The sequence below is a fragment of the Lacerta agilis genome, chromosome Z (genome assembly GCF_009819535.1).
Source record: "Lacerta agilis isolate rLacAgi1 chromosome Z, rLacAgi1.pri, whole genome shotgun sequence".
NCBI lineage: Eukaryota > Metazoa > Chordata > Lepidosauria > Squamata > Lacertidae > Lacerta > Lacerta agilis.
In genome coordinates this window covers 12,231,658-12,250,805 of record NC_046331.1, presented here as the reverse complement: position 1 = coordinate 12,250,805, position 19,148 = coordinate 12,231,658, and the positions used below count along the sequence as shown (strand labels likewise).

The window sequence follows — 19,148 nt, the reverse complement described above, 5'->3', positions numbered from 1 at the left end:
GCCCAATTGGGGATTTGAATCCTAGTCTCTCCAAGGCGCAAGCCCAGCATTCTAACTACTATGCCACACTGCCACCTTCTCCCCCCACCCCAGAACACCTTGGAACACCTCCAACCCTTCGTCCTCTTTTTTCCGTTTTGCTCCAGCACTTACGAAAGCTCAACAACTTCAACTCCTACTTGGCTATACTCTCTGCCCTGGATTCAGCACCCATCCGGAGGCTCGAGTGGCAGAAACAAACCTCAGAGGTCGGTTTTTTAATATATATCTTTTCAAAACTGTTTTCGTCCTGTGTTTCCAAAAGTTAAAAGTCCAGCACTAGAAAGAACAAAGAGCAAACATGGCTGCCTTTGTTTCCTCTTGACTAGTTAGTTAGCATAAAACTACAATCTTTTCTATCCATGTTAATGCACTTCCTAAAATAAGCAACTTTGCTATTTTTACTCTGCTAATATTTCTCTGTGTGGGATTGCAAAAGGTAAAGCCAGCTGTCTAGCCAAATTCACAAGCCACACTCTGCATACCACAGAGGAGCTCACTCCCGCTTTGCTCTTCCCTGGTACGTTTAGCTCAGTTTTTGCTCCTTGAAGCAGATGAAGATGTTTTCTATCAACAAAGCCTTCCAGATGTTGTTAGACTCCTCCACCACCCCATCAGGCCTAGCCAGCCAGGGATGACAGAAGCTGTAGCCCAACCACATCTGGAGGGTACCGCATTGGCTAACACGTACACCTTGCCTTAAAGGCAGTGCTTTTCAAAGGAACCACTCAATGCCTTCTGCTGCCGGTTGTCAACTCGTTTTGGGTTTGTTTGTTTTTTGGTAAATAGCTTCTCATAGTATTTTCAACAGTGACAGTACATAAGAAATGACAACAGGAGCATAGCAAAAGAGAAGAGCAAAACGGAAAAAGAAAGAAGGGAGAAAGAAGGAGTGAGGTGGGGGAAGAAGGGAGAAAACCATAATAAAAAAAGAAACCAAATTAAGCAACTTCCCTGTTCCTGCCACCCACATTATAAAACAACAAACCAAACATTAAAGTTGGGATCACCACAATTTCAGTATACATGAAAGAGAAGAACACAGCATATTACAGTCAGGTGTAATTCCAAATATCCCAAGCTTGAGCAGACAGTTGTGAAGAGAAAGTTTCACTCGCTGTGTAAGAAATAAAAGAGTGCAAACCATTTGAAAAGAGTCTGGTGCTGCTGATAACCCTCCTTGTCAATATTTTGGGATGTGCGTGATTTCTCCTGTATAATCTCAGTATTCCATAAAAGGTGGTATCCCTTGTCTAGCGCAAGTTCTTGAGTTTCTTTCCAGTGGATTGCAGTAACAAGACGGGCTGCCGCCAGTCATCAGCTGTTGATGGGAAACACTGTGTAGTAAAAAGTTTTCCACCACAAACATGAGAGCTAGTAGCCACTTGCTTTTTCGTTTTTTGTTGCTGTTTGGCAGGAATGAGGTTCTTGAGGTGCTAGATGCTTCTGTGTCCCATAGAAGAATACAGAGAGGTGCATCTTTTGTTTCTGACCCACCTGGATTTGTGGAGCATCCAAATGTGTTCAGTCTCTCAGACAATTCATGCTATGTCTCCATGTTTTGTGTCTCCTGCCAGGGTCTGGCTGAGTATTGCACTCTGATTGACAGTTCTTCCTCCTTCCGGGCATACCGAGCTGCCCTCTCAGAGGTGGAGCCGCCTTGCATACCATACTTGTGAGTAGCTCACACAGGCAAACATTCTCTGGGGTTTCACTGCTGGCTGCAGGGGAGTCTTGCAATCAATCTGGTCCACCTCACCTGTTGCTCAGTTTGGGGAAGTCCAGAGGAAGGTCATCACCAACAGATGGCTGGCCGAGTCTCTCACAGCAAATGAGAGACCACTATCCCTCCAGGTCAGGAGCAGAGATCCCATCAGACTGAGTAAGCATGACCAGTTGCCAGGGATCATAGGTGTTGTAGTTCAGCAACATCTGGAGGGCCAAAGGCTCCCCACGCCTGCTTTAGGTCAACAGTTCCCTTTTAAAACTGTTCTTCCCATCAAGACATTTCTCCTGATGTTCACCAGGAATCTACCCTCCTGTAACTGAAGTCCTGCCCTCTGGGTTGTACCCATAGATATTAATAGGCTTAAGTGAACACATTTGTCATTTCAAACCATAACAGAAGGCCTTCCTCTTCCACTTTCACATCTCTCTCTCTCTCTCTCTCTCTCTCCCTCCCTCCCCAGAGGTCTCATACTGCAAGACTTGACCTTTGTCCACTTGGGGAATCCGGACTACATTGATGGCAAAGTCAACTTCTCCAAGCGCTGGCAGCAGTTCAACATCCTGGACAGCATGAGGTGCTTCCAGCAAGTGTAAGTGGCACCCACTGCTCTCTAGCATTGTGCACACCTATGAACACTTGAGGACTAGGAGCATGCTATGTGTGACTATAGCAAAGAACAAGAAACTTGTCTAGACTGGCATTTTATGAAACGGTGGGGGGGGGGGGTGGAGAGTTACACTTCATTTCACTGTTCACTCGATTCAAGCCAGAAACTATTAGCCACAACTTTGCTGCTGGTCACCAACAGCCATTTTCAGGCAAGAGACAGGGAGAGAGGTTGGACAAATCAGACAGCAGGAGAGTTTTTCTTTTGTCTCTTTGCTGGTTGAATGCAGCCATTTAAAGAAGAAGCCATGGGGGGGGGGGGAGAGAGAGAGAGAGAGATCATGGATTAGAAATGTTCCCATAAGAGTCAATGGAAATCATGGACTTTCCTAACAAACAATTTCCAGGAAAGTGCCTGGTAAGCAGGACCTGCATGTATATTGGAAGACAGGAAATACCTCTTGGTGTGTGAGGGGCGCCACCTTCCCCATGCACCGGGCTGCTTGTCATGTTGTAGACATTTGCAGGATTACGTCTATAGTAGCCTTGTACAGGATATCATTGAGCAGGCAGAGAACCAACCAGCTTTTTATTTTAGCCTAACCATTTGGGGACATTTATTGCAGCCTCAGAAGCAGCCAAGGAAGATAGTGAAGGAGGGGGAATTAGGTGAATCTGCCCAATTTATACAGACCACAGTATCTGGCTTCTCGTAGCACAGGATTTGGGATGCTTGGATTGCAGAATTTTTAATGTTCTGGTTATATCAGTGAGCCTTGCCTTTTGGGGTGGGGAGGCAGTGAATTGAACATTGTGTTCTTTTGGCTTCGAGCTAGGGGGCAGTCCTGAATAAAGCGGCACTTTCTGTTATAAAACACCTGTCTCTCGTTCTCTCTCTCTCTCATTGCTGCAGGCATTACGACATCAAACGGAATGATGACATCATCTCATTTTTCAATGACTTCAGTGACCACCTGGCGGAGGAGGCCTTGTGGGAACTTTCGCTCAAAATCAAGCCTCGAAACATAACAAGGCGGAAGACAGACAGGGAGGAGAAAACCTAGGGGGGAAGCAAATGAAGGCCATGGGCGAAAGGATCGCTGGGCGCCTGCAGAGACGGCAGCTATGAGACTTGGACCTGTGACCGGGCCACATCCCCCCACCTCCTCCCCTCCTGGGCCCCAGCCCAGGGGTTGAGTTGTCTCAGCGGCAGGCGTGGGCTCCCTTCCCATCAGGCTGCAGGGGAGAGTCACCAAAGCAGCGTCCTGCTCTCCTTCCTCAGTGCCATAGATGAGCTTTTCTGCCTGAAAAGGGAGCACACAGGAAAAGGGGTCAGGGTTTGTTTGTTTTTTAGTGCCAGAGTGTTCCCACTTTTGCCAAATCTGAACGTTTTTTTTCTTGCGCTCCTCGCACTGCTACAGGAAGAGAGGGAAGCGGAGTTGCTGCATCTTGCGTTGAGCCACATATTGACGTGCCCATGGCCTCGCCCAATGGGCACTTAGCATGCGTGAGGGATGAAAAATGGATTGCCATCAAGGTCAGACCCGAGGAGAACCATTTTTCACAGTGCTTCCCCACCCACAGACACTGGGAGGAAAGGAAAAAAGAGTGAAATAACATTCTACCCTTGCAGAGTCTTACATGTTTACAGGGATATTTAATCAATCAAACGGCCCCCATCACCAATGTGGAAAAGGAACGAGATGGGCAGCTGCCCTCTGGACAGTATGTCCACCACCGTCACCCCTTCCCCAAATTCACCTGGATCTCCTCATATTAAATCAACCAGGAATCTCTTTGCTCTTATTTGACTCAGGAAATCTGGAATTGTTGAGGTTCTGTGACATCCACCCCCTTGTACTTGCTATGGGGGCCCCTATATTGTAGCAATGGTACTAGCTGTTAATGCAGTAAACTTGTAGAAAACGAGACCGCCTGTAAATACGAACCTCTAGGCAACATCATCAGTTTCCTTTCCTTTTTCTTTGGATGCATGACTGAGTGGCCCATGGGGTTTTTAAGAAGAAACTTCAAAGTGCTAAGCAATGCGTAAAGGAAAACAAAACAAACAAAATACTTGGCTGTCTGGAGGCATCAGGCTGAGATGGGGGGGGGGGGGTTGTCAAAAACCAAAGTGAGAACTTGGGGTGGGAGGGGCACATCTATGAGGAGCTGTGGCGCCATCCAGTTGGGGCAGAACGGTTGAAAAGCAGCCTCAAATTAAGCGGGTTGGAGAGACCTGCATCAGAGCACTCCTTCGCATCTCCCGTTTATTTCATTGATGCTTCTGTAGAAGAACTTCCCAATGGATTTTCTCCTCCCCATATGAGTCGTATCTATCCACCTCACTCTGCTAACCCACCATGGTACCTGAAATCAACCTCCTCAGGCCAGCGGCTTCACCTTATATAAAACAGCTCCCAGGTCACACTGGGTTCTTGGTCTGAGCAACAAGAAAGCATCTCCTTGTCAACAGGTCGCCTTCACAGGAGCTGCAGCTGATTTGGGGGCCAGCTCAGAGATAATGATCCTGGTTTAATAAAACTTTACTGGCCTGGCAATGAGTGCTGTGCCCACTTACTTGCTCACTCCTGTGCCTTTGACCCTTCCATCATGTTATTTTAGACCAGAGTTTTTTGTTGCAGCTGAAATATTACCGTGGCCAGGATTTAATCCTGTTTTTTTTTTTTACAACGAGTTTGGAGCCTGAGGATTAAACCACAACATTTTGGAGTCAACAGGAAGCATTGGGTTTTGAAGCAAGCATGGGGAACTTGGGGGTCTCCTGATGTTGCTGAAGACAATTTTCATCATCTCCAGCAAGCATGGCCAGGGATGAGGGGAACTGTAGTTCAGCAACATCTGCAGGGCCAAAAGTTTCCCAAGCCTAGTTTAAAGGAACCATGATGCACTGCTGGTTTAGCAAATTAGGATTGTTAAATCCAAACCAGCCCACATTCTCTCTTTTTTAATATAATATAAGGGGCCCTAAACAGAGCAGTTGTTGTTGTTTTTCTTGATGCCAAATAATCTTGAAAGCAATTTGTTGAAAGTTGGGCTCAAGACGTGGACTCCTGACTTGCCTGCCCAGGATTTGGGAATGACTTTTGCTTTTCAGTTTGTTAACTGTAGCCAATGGCTTTGTTATCTATTGAGGCAGAGGCTTCTTTCTCTTTCCTTGTCCTGTGACTAAAACTGGGAGGAGGAAATCCACTGGGCAGAAGCAGACTACCCACCTGGCCCCAACCTTCTCTGCAGAATCCTCCAGCCTAATACTGTGCAGCTCATCTTGTTTTGTTTTGTTTTGTTAATTTAAAGGGTGTTTGCAGCAGGCAATATGTTGCCGTTTATACCCTTGTGTGTGTCTTTCATTTCAACTTGCCACAGATGGGCATGCGTAGGTGAACCTCCTGTGCAAGTTGCCGGTGACATCAGGAGGCCTGGGGGTGGGGGTGAGAAGAGTTTGGTGAAGGACTCCCCTCCCCCCCCCCCCAGTAAGAAAATATTGGATGTTTTGTAATTGCCCTCAGTCTTGCAGCTAAGGTAGGCCTAAAAAGGTCCTTGCATTTCTACCGCCTTTGGAGGGGGTTCTGGCCCTCACCAGAATCTGCAGCTTTCATACCCTGGCAGCTTCAGAATGATACCTATTAGTCACCTAATTGCACTTCACATTGGGGAGCGAAGGGTTAGGTGTGCCTTTGCCCCTGTGTCTTGGTTCATGAGTAAGTGGATAGAGCCAGGGACGCCACACCAGTTGTAGTCTAGCCTGCTAGAGGTTGTCAGTCCACAATTCCCATCCGCCCCTAAAGCCAGCTTGGGGTTACATGGTGGTGGTGGGTAATGGGAGTTGTAGTCCAGTCGCATTCAGAATTTTCTCTAACCCTTGCTCTGTTCAGAATTCGGTGGGCAAGGTAGGTGAGAATTTTAAATGATTGTTAACCTAGGCATTGGAGCTTTTTAAAAAAAATATATGCTGGAATTTGAACCCATAAAAATTGCATTTACTGCAAAAAATACCCAGCTTCAGAATCCGACTGTTGGTTTGTGTTAATTTCAGCACTATTTACTGTGGTGCTCTCACAGTCATTCCCTTGGCAGGGATGGGGTTTTAGTTAAATTGGGGGGGAAGGGCTGAAGGCATTGGGGGCAAAGGGAAGAAGAGGTGGTGGGGTTTCCCCCCCAGTTCAAGTTGTGACTGTCAGCTTCTAAAAACATGGGGCGTTCCTTGCATTTTCAAGCTTGCTGAAAAATTTCCTTGACTTTGCTGTTCTGCCAACCAGCCTCCCTCGGTCTGATGGTGTATATTTATGGTTAACCCTACCCACCCTGAATCCTGATTGTAAAAATGTCCAAACCTGTTACTTTTTTATATATTAAAGAGAAAGGGGCGGGGAAGACAAACAAGTGACAATAAATGTGGTTAAAGAACCCAGCCTTGAATATCATCCTATTTTACAGTGCATGCCTTGGTCAGCCAAGATTAAAGTGACAATCAAATCCAGTTTCTCCCATTGGTCTGGTTTCCTGCTTGTCTACCATGTCTCTCTTCCTGGTTCCTGTTGGTTGGCCTGTTTGGGCCATTAGCCTGATGGGAGATGGGGGGATCCACAGTGGGAAATCCCACGCCAGAGAACCAGGTGGTAGGCGAATTTCCATGGCCAGCTTCAGAATCAGTATGTCCCTGAGTAAAGTTTGAGGGCTGTAGCTCACTGGTGTAAGCATCTGCTTTGCAAGCAGAAGGTCCTAGGTTCAATCCCCAACAGCTTCAAACAGGACTGGGATAAGTCTCCCTGCCTAAAACCCCGGAGATCCACTGCCAGTTAGTGTAGACTATATTGCACTGGATGGACACAATAGTCTGGCTCAGGATAAGGCCAGCTTTCCAGGTCCCGACTTAAAACCAGCTTTTCAGGACCAAAGAGACTAGAACATTACTTTATCTTTGCAAGTAGACTACAACTACTATAAGTGGTATTGTGCTTTTTTTTATGCAGAAGGTCCCAGGTCCAACCTCCGGCATCTCCAGGAAGGAATGGAAGAGATCCCCTGCCTGAAAGCCTCTACCAGATATTGTAGACAGTACTGAGCTGGATGGCTCAATGAGTCTGATTTGGGTTCCTAAAGTTCCTTCTGGTCTGAGCCATCTTTAGGCATCTGCATGGCAGTGACAGCAACACTGCCCTCCAATGATGTCCGGGAGCTGATTTTTTAATTTCTCACAGTGCCCAAGGGCACCCAGTATAGCGCTACTTTGTGGCATTCTGCAGTATTTAAATTGTGACTCACAGAACAAACGGGCCAGAGGCTGGTGGGCCCTCCTGGGGTCTTAGAGTTTTGCAGCCCTACCAGGAGATGCTGGGGGTAGATGCTGGGACCTTCTGCTTGCAAGGCAGATGTTCTACCAGGGAGCTATGGTTCTTCAAAGAAGGTCATCCCATGTTGGGACAACACACGCTTCATTCATGTGGAAGCCATTCCCTTTGTGGAGGCAAAAATGTGCCCAGACATTTGTATCAAAAACAGCTACCTTTCTGTTTTGCCATACCTTTCTGTTTAGCCAAAGGCCGATGGATCTTGACACAAGAATACCAGACCCTGCTTTACACAAGGATACAATAGGAGACAAATGGCAAAGCCCTCCTTTCAGCTGCAGAAAGCCCCAGGGATGTAGCAGCAAAGTACTGCACTTTTCCATGTATAAGACTAGTTTTTGGGTTTTTTTCTTATACAGTGGTACCTCGGGTTAAGTACTTAATTCGTTCCGGAGGTCCGTTCTTAACCTGAAACTGTTCTTAACCTGAAGCACCACTTTAGCTAATGGGACCTCCTGCTGCCGCTGCGCCGCCAGACCACAATTTCTGTTCTTAATCAGAGTTCTTAACCTGAAGCGTACTTAACCCAAGGTACCACTGTACATGGATAGTGCATAGGGTAGGCGCTTGATTGGTTGTTGCTGCGGCTGTCAGCAGCTATTGGGCGTGCTACTGGTTGCTGCGGCAATTGGGCAGGCTACAGGCCACTTCTGCTGGTGAGGGGACAGAAAAGAGGCACGGAGTTTGGGGCATGCGGGTGAACAATTTTTGGTATCCACCCCCTTAAAAAAGCTCAACAACTCTGTGCCATCTCCCCCCCCCCCCATTTTCTTAAATTTGAGTCCCCCAAAATGTTGTTGTTGTTCAGTCGTTCAGTCGTGTCCGACTCTTCGTGACTCCATGGACCAGAGCACGCCAGGCACGCCTATCCTTCACTGCCTCTCGCAGTTTGGCCAAACTCATGTTAGTAGCTTCGAGAACACTGTCCAACCATCTCATCCTCTGTCGTCCCCTTCTCCTTGTGCCCTCCATCTTTCCCAACGTCAGGGTCTTTTCTAGGGAGTCTTCTCTTCTCATGAGGTGGCCAAAGTACTGGAGCCTCAGCTTCAGGATCTGTCCTTCTAGTGAGCACTCAGGGCTGATTTCTTTGAGAATGGATAGGTTTGATCCATGGGACTCTCAAGAGTCTCCTCCAGCACCATAATTCAAAAGCATCAATTCACCAAAATTGGGAGTATCACCAAAATAGGGAGTGTCTTATACATGGGGGCATCTTATAGACGAGAAATTACAGCATATTTCAGTCTGGCCAGGCTATGCAGCACATATCAGCAGTTTAGAACTGCAGCAAAGCTTCCCTTTCTCTAGGTTACCTTCATATGACATGGGGGGGGGGGTCCCATGATCTAGGTCAGCAAAGCAGTCAACCCACAGCTGGGCCATCTTAGAACAGAAGCGCTCCTGCAAGCAATTAAGTCAGCAGGAGTCAGCATTAGACAAAGGGTGAATTGCACAAGGACACCTATACCACCTCAATTGCAATTCTTCTGCATTTCCACCACATTCCACCCCTTTGCTTTACGCTGTCTTCCCTTCATATCTTGCTAATTGCTCCACTCTCTCAGCCCCCCATAACAGTTTGCACTTTGGAATGTGACTGTTTCTCTGTCACATCACTCTTCGGTTCTAGAAATGAACTTGCTGCTTCCATTAAATGCTTCTTTCCCTCCTCCATGCCCTGTTTGCCCCCAAAAAACAAAAACAAAATTGGTTATATACAATATGGGGAACATAATACACACAAGATAAAGGACTGTATGACACAGGTAGTGTGCCCAGTTATGCTTCCTCTAGGCAGGCCAAGAATCCTGTTATTCCTGCACCTTACTTAAGCTGTATGCAGATAAATTGGGCAAGTGGTGTTAGCTAATACCATCCAGTAAGTAGCTCCGGCTGATCATCTCATCAGGTTGGTTGGGTTGTTTGGGATAAACAACTCATACCTTCTGTCCTGGTGTTAACTCGCAGTCTGTGGATCCGAAACCTTTCCCCCTTCTCTTGGTGGCAGGCACACTGACTTCGGCCCCACACTGTGGGTACTCTGCACGCACCACATGTGACATCACATTGCCACATCATTACGCGCAGCGCACAAGCGTGCTCCAGCACTGCGACAGCAACTGGGCCAGGGCCTGGGCCTCTGCTATAGAGCCTCTATTGAGGCCTACTGCGGAAGCACTCCAGAACCACATCCGTGGCTGCAGCAGGCCTCAACAGAGGCCCCACAATGGAGGCACAGGCTTCAGCCCAGTCACCAGGTGGCAGCAGCAGCAGGGGCGGAGGCTGGGCACCCACAGCAACATTTTTGTGGGTGCACAAAAGCCCACAGGGCCCCTGGAGTTGGCACCAGGGGTTGGTGGGCTGCCCTGGCTCTGCTCCCTGCTGGATGGCAGTTATATCCAGTTTTTCACAAATCAGCTGGGCTATGCGCTGGCCACCCAGATGACCATATCCTCTGCACTGATATTAAGTAGCAACACCTTGCAAATCTGCCCATAGGTGCCTCATAGAACTATGTTCCCTTCACCTAGGCTCTAGGGCACTGTTATGCGCTTCCTCCTCTGGTGCTATAAGATCCTGCACTATTGGGTGTTGCCTGGAGGCGCAGCTTGCCATTTGGCTGAGCCTTCCGCACCTTAAGTTGTTTCACAGGTGTAGGTTCTTCCAGTCCTATCATAATGGTGCATGGGCAGTGCTCAGTGGACGGTTGCTCTGCCACTGCTGCCCCAGCTTTAGAATGTGATTTGGGGTTAGCTGTTTTACTTTCTGCTGCCAAGTCCTGTTCAGATATTCAGTTAACCCTGTAGATACTGGTAATCCCTTGACAGTACTACTATTCCCAAAACCCTTAACAAACTGCAGTTCCCAGAATTCTTGGTGGTGGTAGTGAATAATGCACTTTAAATGTATGCTGTGTACTCAGCCTTAAGTGTGGTGCAGCGCAATGAACAGAATTTGGTTGAATGTACTGTAGTTGCTCGGATTTCCAAGTCTTTTAACTTTTTTTTTTCATCCTACGATGCAGCGCTTTATTGCGCCTCCTTCCCAGCTTCAGTCCCGCCTCCTAACCCCGAAAGCCCCGCCCCCTGCGCCCCCGCCCCGCCCCTTGTCACTACCGCCTTCGTGCGCAACCGACTTTGCGCAAGCTCTCCGGAGGCGGATAAAGAACTTCGTTTCCCAGCGTGCCCTGCGGCCCGCCCGTGGGCCGACCGAGCGCTCACCGCCGCGCTATGCTTGCTGGGAGATGGAGTCTGCGCCCTGGGGCAGTGGCAGCTGCTGCATCTGGGACGGGGCTGGCCCTTTCTGCAATGCCCAAGCCATGGCCACTACGGGCAGCAATGGCATCGGGTGCAGCGGTAGTAGTAGTAGTAGCAGCAGCCTGCCGGGCGCCGGGGAGGCGGAGCGGCCGCACCCGCGTCCTTTCCTGATCGGGGTGAGCGGAGGCACCGCCAGCGGCAAGGTAGGTAAGCGGGGGGTCCCTGGCTACGTGGGCCGCCGCGCCCCTGCTAGAGGGACGGCTTAGCGCAGCCGAAGTGCAAAATAAAAATGCAAAAACAACAACAACAAAAATAACGATATTGCAAGCAGAGCAACAGAATGTCAGTTAATTCTCCTGATTGTATTGCATTGCACTGCGGACCAGTTTAAACCTGTCCGCGATTCTTGCAAAAGCTTCAGATCCCTGAGAATTTCCCCTGTATCTCTCCTGACACCTTTAAACATCCCGGATGATGATGGTGACGCTTATATTGTATTTATTCTTACATTTGTATCTCATCTTCCCCCCAAGGTGGTCACGTGCATTGTTCTCCCACCCACCCATCCCCGCGCCGCCCCATTTTATCCTTACAACAACCCCGTGAGGTAGGTTAGGCTGAGACACTTATGGAACTGGCTCAAGGTCACTCGGTGGGCTTCGTGGCTGGAGTAGGGAAGTTTTAGAGCCTTGATCTCTCCCAGGGCCTAGTCTGACACTTTTTAGCCCCTGCTCCGCAGTGTTTTTTGCCTGTAATCCTCGCTCCACAATTCAGGGGCAGATGATGATCTATTATGAAACTATTGAAACTTAATCTTCAGAGCCCCTAATCCCAGAGGGGGCGCAGAAGTGAGTTTAGTCCACATAGCTTACATTTTTTTTTCTTTTAAAAGGACACCCCAAATTTTCCCTATTTTTCATTCCCTCCCCCCATAACTAGAAAGCATTAAGGCATAGGATTTTTTATTATTATTATTCACACCAGTGACTTTGACATGCAAGATAATCTAGTACAGCAATTCTAATCAAAATGTGAAATGCAGTAGTTACAATTTATTTGAAAATTGTTGTGATCTGTTGTGGAACAACCCACTGAAGAAGATAACAATGGTTACCCGACCTCGTTGCTGGTTGGGAAGGGGCCACCATAACAGTTCAAGCTTCAGGGGCCCCCAAAATGTAGGTCCACCACTGCTTCTTCCCCCCCCCCCCCCCAAAAAAAATCACCCAAGTCCCTCATTACTTTTTATGGTAAAGCAGGCACTGTGAGGTTTCTGGCTTTTAGGGTCTTCTCCTTCTGTTCAGTTTAAATTCATGGTTACATCTGCCTCTTCCTTCATGGACTTTGGTGCTATGTTCATTGTTTTAGGCATGTTAGGCTGAGAAATTTAAACCATGTTCATTGGTTTGTTTGTTTTTCTGATATGTTCCAAAATTCTCCCTCCCCCGGGCAGTCGACAGTGTGTGAGAAAATCATGGAGTTGCTGGGGCAAAATGAAGTGGATCACCGTCAGCGGAAAGTCGTTATCCTCAGCCAGGATCGGTTCTATAAAGTGCTTACGACGGAGCAGAAGGCAAAAGCCCTGAAGGGACAGTACAACTTTGATCACCCAGGTATACCCAGTGGGGCAGCCGGGTAATTTTTAGACAGTGGACTTAGCAGTCCTATGGGTGGGAAAGACGGTCTCCCTCAGAGTAGACGTCTCCCCCCCCCCAAAAAAAATTTTATGCTTATGGCATCCAGCAGCAATCTCACTCTGTGTTTTCCAGCCTGTGATCTGGAGAATCTTGGGAACAAATATTGCCTATATTTAAAAAAATAAAATAAACCCAGCATTCATTCATTTATTTATTTTATTTAAAAAATCCCTTTGCCTTTGAAGATGCTGTTCATAGATAGCTTTATGTTGCGGCCAAGGTAAGCCCTGTTCAGAGTAGACCCGCTGAAATTTAAGCACCTAAGTCAAGGCCATCCATTTCGGCGGTTCTACTCTGAGCAGGGCTAGCACTGCACAGAACCATCTGCTTTTGCCCCCTTGCGTAGGTGAAATTGCCTCCACATCCCACCTGTCAAACAGGTAATAAAGCCCTATTTGTTAGTTGCTGCTGTGATACGGGACCAGTAGTTCACATCGCCTGCATGGGTCCTCAGTACATGAGATCAGACGGCGTGAAAGCAGCTTTTGTGCCACCGTCGTAGTGCCTGACTTGCAGTGCATATTAAATCTGAAACTGCCTCTGCTGCTGATCCAGTTCTGTTTGGCCACACACAGCCCCCCCTTTTTTTTGCATTGCACAGATGCTTTTGACAATGAATTAATGCAAATGACGTTGAAGAATATTGTGGATGGCCAAACGGTTGAGGTTCCAACGTACGATTTTGTGACCCATTCCAGGTCAGTATGTATTTCCTGTCTTTTGTGCAAAATGTGGTCTTACGAGTTGGAAAGGACCCCAAGGGTCACCTCGTCCAACCCTCTGCAATCGCGGGGATCGCAGCTAAAGTATCCCTGAAAGACGACCACGTCCTGAGGTAGCTCGTTCCACTGGCGAAGGGCTCTTACCATCAGAAAGATATTCCTAAGGCCATTTGAATTCATTGGTTTGTGCCCTGCCCTCTGGAGCGGCAGAAAACAAGCTTGCTCCCTCTTCCATGTGACAGCCCTTCAGTTCTTTGAAGATGGCTATCCTATCACCTCTCAGTCTCCTGTTCTCCAGGCTAAACATCTCCAGCCCCCTCAAGCATTCTAAAGTGCTGAAACGGGAAGCATGACATTCCAGATGTTCTCCCTGGGCATTTGGAACAGTCACACTGGGACCTTTCTTAACCACATCTTGCCATTCCATGTCATGTCCACTGCAGGCTGCCTGAGACGACTATGGTCTACCCTGCAGATGTGGTGCTTTTTGAGGGGATTCTGGTATTCTATACTCAAGACATCCGAGACATGTTTCATCTCCGTCTTTTTGTTGACACGGACTCAGATGTCAGGCTCTCCCGGAGAGGTAACCCCTGGTTCCTTGAATTTATTTAAACACTTTTACCACAGGGGTCAGAAACTTCCCTAGATGTTGCCTCCACCATCCCATAAACCATTGGCCATGCTGTCTGGGGCTGATGGGAGCTGGAGTCCAACAACATCTGGAGGGTCACAGATGGGTCACAAAAAAGATCTCTTTTCTCATTAGGAAATGCTTCTTCTAAGGTAAAGGTAAAAGGTAAGGGACCCCTGGACCATTAATTCCAGTCAAAGGCGACTATGGGGTTGCGGCGCTCATCTCTCAGGCTGAGGGAGCCGGTGTTTGTCCACAGACAGCTTTTCGGGTCATGTGGTCAGCATGACTAAACCGCTTCTGGCGCAACGGAACACCGTGACGGAAACCAGAGTGCACTGTTTACCTTCCCGCCTTAGTGGTACCTATTTTATCTACTTGCACTGGCGTGCTTTCAAACTGCTAGGTAGGCAGGAGCTGGGACAGAGCAACAGGAGCTCAACCCATTGTGCAGATTCGAACCAAGAGACTCAGTGATTTACACCACAGCGACACCCGCATCCCTATGCTTCTAAACAGAGGCGTTGAAGATGTATGCTGCTACAGTGGTACCTCTGGTTGCGAACGGGATCCATTCCGGAGCCCCATTTGCAACATAAGCAGCATGCAAGCTGAAGTGTTGTATCTGCGCATGTGCGACGTGCCGAACCCGGAAGTAACCCGTTCCGGTACTTCAGGGTTCGGCATGTTCATAACCTGTGCCGAACGCAACCCGCAGCGAATGCAACCAGAGGTATGACTGTACTTCAATCTGGGATGGGGAAACCTAAGGCCTTTTGGATATTGCTGGACTCCCAACTCCCGGCATCCCTCTTGGCCATGCTGGCTGAGACTGATGGTAGTTGGAGTCCAACAACATCCAGGGGGCTGCAGGTTCCTCATCCCTTGGGTATACAGGAAGCAATGTTCTAAATATGTTAGGGAGAAGTAGAATGGAGACCATGGAAGTAGAACCTAGACATTGTGACACATAACCATTGATAGCCTCTCCTCCACAAATTTGAAGCCATCTAAGGTGGAGGACATCACTACATCTTCCCCAACCTCCAGATGTTCTGGACTAAGAACATAAGGAGAACCCTTCTGGGTCAGGTCATTTGTTCATCTAGTCCAGCATCCTGTATTGATAATGGTAAACCAGAAGCCGTAATGGGAAGCCCACTAGAAGGACCTGAGAACAACAGCACTTGTGATTCCCAGCAACTGGTATACCAAGGCATAATGTCACCAACATTGGAACACAGAACATAGACATTGTGGCTTGTAGCCATCAATAGCCTTATTATTCCCCATGAATTGGTCCAGTCCTCATTTGAAGCATTCTACATTGCTGGCCATCACTACATCTTGTGGACTTGAGCTGTGGTTGTAATTCTGTGCTGCTTGAAGAAAGACTCTTTTGTCTCTTTAAACTGCCCTGTTTGGTTCCTCCGGCTGTAGTTCTCCGGGATATGAAGCGGGGAAGGGACCTGGAGCAGATCCTGACCCAGTACACAACGTTTGTCAAGCCTGCCTTCGAAGAGTTCTGTTTACCGGTACCAGAATCTTTTATCCCCCCCTCCCTCTCAAACCCATTTTGGAAGCATGGAAGGGTGGTAGAGGAGCATTTCCTCCTCGCAGCATCTCTCTGGCTGTCTCAAGAGAGGCTCCATTGACATTGGCTTGGAATCAAACCTATGGTTTCTTTCCCCCTCCCCTTCATGTTAGGAACATAGGAAGTGGCCTTAAACCAGGTCAAACTGTTGGTTCATCTAGTTCAGTAGTGTCTATTCTGACAGCAGATTTCCTGAGTCTCAAGCAAAGAGGAGGTATTTCCCCCATCACCTGCTCCCTGGTCATTTATTTTAGCTGGAAATGCTTAACTGGGCCTTTCTGTGTGTTAAATTGTGTTATTCCACTGAGCTTACCGTAATTGTGTGGTTCCCCGCTTTCTTCTGGGACAAAGCCTCACCTGGGAATGGAACCCAGAGAGAATTGTGCCTCTTTGACAGCCTTCCCCCAAACCCTGGTGCTATCCAGATGTTCTGAACTACAGCTCCCATCCCTCCCTGGTTGCTGGCTGTGGTGGCAGGGGCTGGTGGGGCGTGTTCTCCAAAGTAGCTTGTGAAAAGTCAGCCCTGGGAAACTGTAAGCCTTGCAGGCGTATCAGGCCTTCAGAACACTCCCCCAGGCTACATCTCTCAATGACCCTGCTGCAAAGCGTGTCTTTCCCTGGCTGGAATGCCTCCCTGAACTGCACTGATGCCTCTCACTTGTCTGGGTGCTGGAGTTGAGCGCATCAGTGTCTGTATAGCAGGCTAGTTCCTACAAAGGTAAAATTTACAAGTTGCCCCATCTGCTTTTGCGTCCGGTCCCACACATCACTGGCATGTGGCTCTTGGAGGGTTGCCCGGAAGGGAACGGGTAACCTGATCTGAGGAAGGTTCCTCTGTCATAAATGACACCAGTAACAAAGAGGAAACATCTTTACAAATTCCACATGGACTTAGCCTCCTTGCTCCCCTTCTGGCCTAAAGGCAGAGGTCAGGTGTCTCCAGATCAGCCTTCCTTCGCCTGGAACTCTCTAGATGTGGTTGGGACTCTAGCTCTCATCAGACTGAGCCAGCATGGGCAAGGTTCAGGGATGCTGGGAGTTGAAGTCCACCAATGTCTAGAGGGCACTAGAGGCAGCTCTGGAGGTATGTTCTTAGACTCACAGTTGTTCTATTTCTTATCTCCAGACCAAGAAATACGCCGATGTGATTATCCCTCGAGGAGTGGACAACATGGGTAAGAGGCATTTTTGCCGTTCTAGGCTCCTGGAGGCTCATTTTGTATATTCATTTCAGGAGAAGATTCACAGACTTCTGAAATGATGGTTATTAGCTGGAATTTTCCACCACCTGCCCTGTGATTCCTTTGTAATAATTAGCAATAATGTAGATGCCAGACTCTGTGCTTAGTTTGCCACTGACCTCTGGTCCCTTCCCATAATTAATTCCTCCACCCACCTCTTGCCTTTCTTCCGGCAGTTGCTATAAACCTCATTGTGCAGCATATCCAGGACATTCTTAATGGTGACCTCTGCAAGTGGCAGCGTGGGACGATGAACGGGCATGGACGCTCCTCCAAGAGGCCCTTCACTGAGCAAGGAGACAGCAGCCCCCTGCTGGCTCCCGGCAAACGGTCCCACTTGGAGTCCAGCAGCCGCCCCCACTAAGGGGGCCAGAAGCCCTTCCCACACCAGCTGGACTTTTGAGCGGATCCCAGGTTCCCTTTGGATGCCTTTCAGTGCTCCGTATTCTCTTCCAAGAGGTGGAGAATCTGTGGTTGTAAACTGCCTTCTGTTTTTAGTTTCTCTCTTTTCAGATAGTACCTAAATCTGCCCCAGAAGTTAAAAAGAGAAGAAAAGTTCTCATTATTTTTTTTTGGTGTTCTCTCTAGTCTTTGACTGCCATGGTTTTTAATTTTCTGGGAAAGGAAATGGGTCTGCCACAGGCAAGCAAATTGTCTTTGTGCTTAAATTTCTCCCTATTTCTCCCCCCCCCCCAAATATAATTTGACACAGGAGTGATGGCCAGAAGGCTGCTTTTCAGAGTCAAATTTATCTCCCTGCAAATTCATTTCATTACAGCAAGACTTTTGCATAATATTTTGAGATAGGAGAGGGCTATATGGAATTGTGTGCAATTTCTCTTCTGCCACGTATTGTGTCTCTGCTAAGGGAAAGAAGAAAAGGGTGGCCATTGGCTTAAAAAGCCAGAATCTTTGTAGTACAACAGCATCCAGCATCACCATTATCTTCTGGCATCCATGGGGGTAGCCTGCCCCCTTCTATCTCTCAATTATATGCTGCTTTCTCAAGGGAGGGCATAACTTTGGTGTTTTTATGCACTCCACTAGGTAACAAAGGGATAGACTTAGGAGGATGTGTGTTTTTAAAATATAAAGCAGCTGCCTTTTCACAGACTGCATCTAGCTAACATAGAGAGAACTGACTGAGCAGTTCTGCATTCTCTATGTAGCAAGACAAGGGGCAACCGCTGAGATCAGCTATGGGCAATGGCAGAATCCATCCCTTTATGGCTTCCAGTTGGCTTGTAGTTTTAACGAGTGGTAGATTCTTCTTTGATCAGTAATCACCACCAAGTAAACAGTGTTTGCCTCATCCAAAATGTTTTTTCTATTAAAATGCATTTGTGCTGCTATCGCTGCCACTACCAGGTGGCGTTTTTCAAAGTTCGGATATCTTGTTTCGACGTTGGAAATTACCTGGACAGTGGTTTTTATAGAGTCATTTTAACCCCCAGGCAAGTGGTAAAAGTGAGGCCTTGCCAGCTCTACATTTTCTAAAAGCAAGGCTTGACTCGGTTAGTTGGTTTGTTTTGGCTTTGTTAATAAATAAATAAATAAAACCTGGAAAAATGACACATGGGTGAGTTGGTTTTTTCCCCCCTTCCTCCATTGTGTGTGTGTGTATCCATAATATGATCAAAAGGAATATGGTCAGTGCAAATCCCACCTTGGCTTCAAGTACACTAATGATACAGTAGTTGCCAGAATTTGTTCAACAGGAACCATCCAGGTTTATTGGAGGCTCTGTTCAGCTGAGAGGAGACAGTGAACTGTCCAGCATGGTATGGTGGTTAAAGACCTAGGAGAACAGGGTTTGAATTCCTGCTCGGCCATGAAGCTCACTGGGTGACCTTGGGCCAGTCACTGCAAGGAGGGAAGAACCATGTTCGCCACCTGGAGCTCCTTGGGAGGAAAAGGTGGGACACAGAGTCATGGGGAAAAGAAAGTACACCCTCTTTGAATTTGGTGGTTTTACATATCAGGACATCATCATCATCATCATCATCATCATCTGTTCCTTACCAAATCTTAAAATTAGATAAATACAACCTCAGATGAACAACAACACGACATACTACACCGTGTCATGATTTATTTAACAAAAATGAAATCAAAACGTGGAAGCCATGTTGTGAAAAACTTAAGTACATCCTTACTGCTTCCATAGGACTTAAGTGACCAAGTAGAAGGCAGGTCCTGCTAATCAAATGCCCCTGCTTAATTGATCATCAGCAGGTTTGCCCACCTCTATAAAAGC

At 47.7% G+C, this 19,148-nt stretch overlaps 2 protein-coding genes across 13 annotated transcripts in view; both read left to right on the top strand.

The window, feature by feature from the left end:
• Nucleotides 1-4,409, top strand: part of RAPGEF1 (Rap guanine nucleotide exchange factor 1) — a 110,937-nt gene extending 106,528 nt beyond the window's left edge. For 10 of the 11 annotated variants that reach the window (XM_033138133.1, XM_033138130.1, XM_033138132.1 and 7 more), the window contains 4 exons: nt 147-248; nt 1,617-1,714; nt 2,229-2,357; nt 3,288-4,409. In XM_033138133.1, the coding sequence (XP_032994024.1) occupies nt 147-248; nt 1,617-1,714; nt 2,229-2,357; nt 3,288-3,438 (480 nt within the window). In that variant the 3' untranslated portion in view covers nt 3,439-4,409. Of the gene's footprint in view, nt 1-146; nt 249-1,616; nt 1,715-2,228; nt 2,358-3,287 lie in introns of those variants that run through there. The other variant, XR_004425840.1, reaches the window with a different exon arrangement.
• Nucleotides 4,410-11,004: 6,595 nt separating this feature from the next.
• On the top strand, nt 11,005-18,463 carry UCK1 (uridine-cytidine kinase 1). Of its 2 annotated transcripts, XM_033137650.1 has the most exons (7): nt 11,005-11,206; nt 12,457-12,616; nt 13,302-13,398; nt 13,866-14,008; nt 15,497-15,591; nt 16,777-16,825; nt 17,068-18,463. In XM_033137650.1, exons 1-7 carry the CDS (start codon nt 11,066-11,068, stop codon nt 17,253-17,255), a joined length of 873 nt encoding a protein of 290 aa, XP_032993541.1. In that variant the 5' UTR covers nt 11,005-11,065; the 3' UTR covers nt 17,256-18,463. The 2 variants fall into 2 exon arrangements, with proteins under 2 accessions (XP_032993541.1, XP_032993542.1); XM_033137651.1 differs by lacking the exon at nt 15,497-15,591 and having other exon boundaries at nt 17,068-17,247.
• The last annotated feature ends 685 nt before the right edge of the window (nt 18,464-19,148 follow it).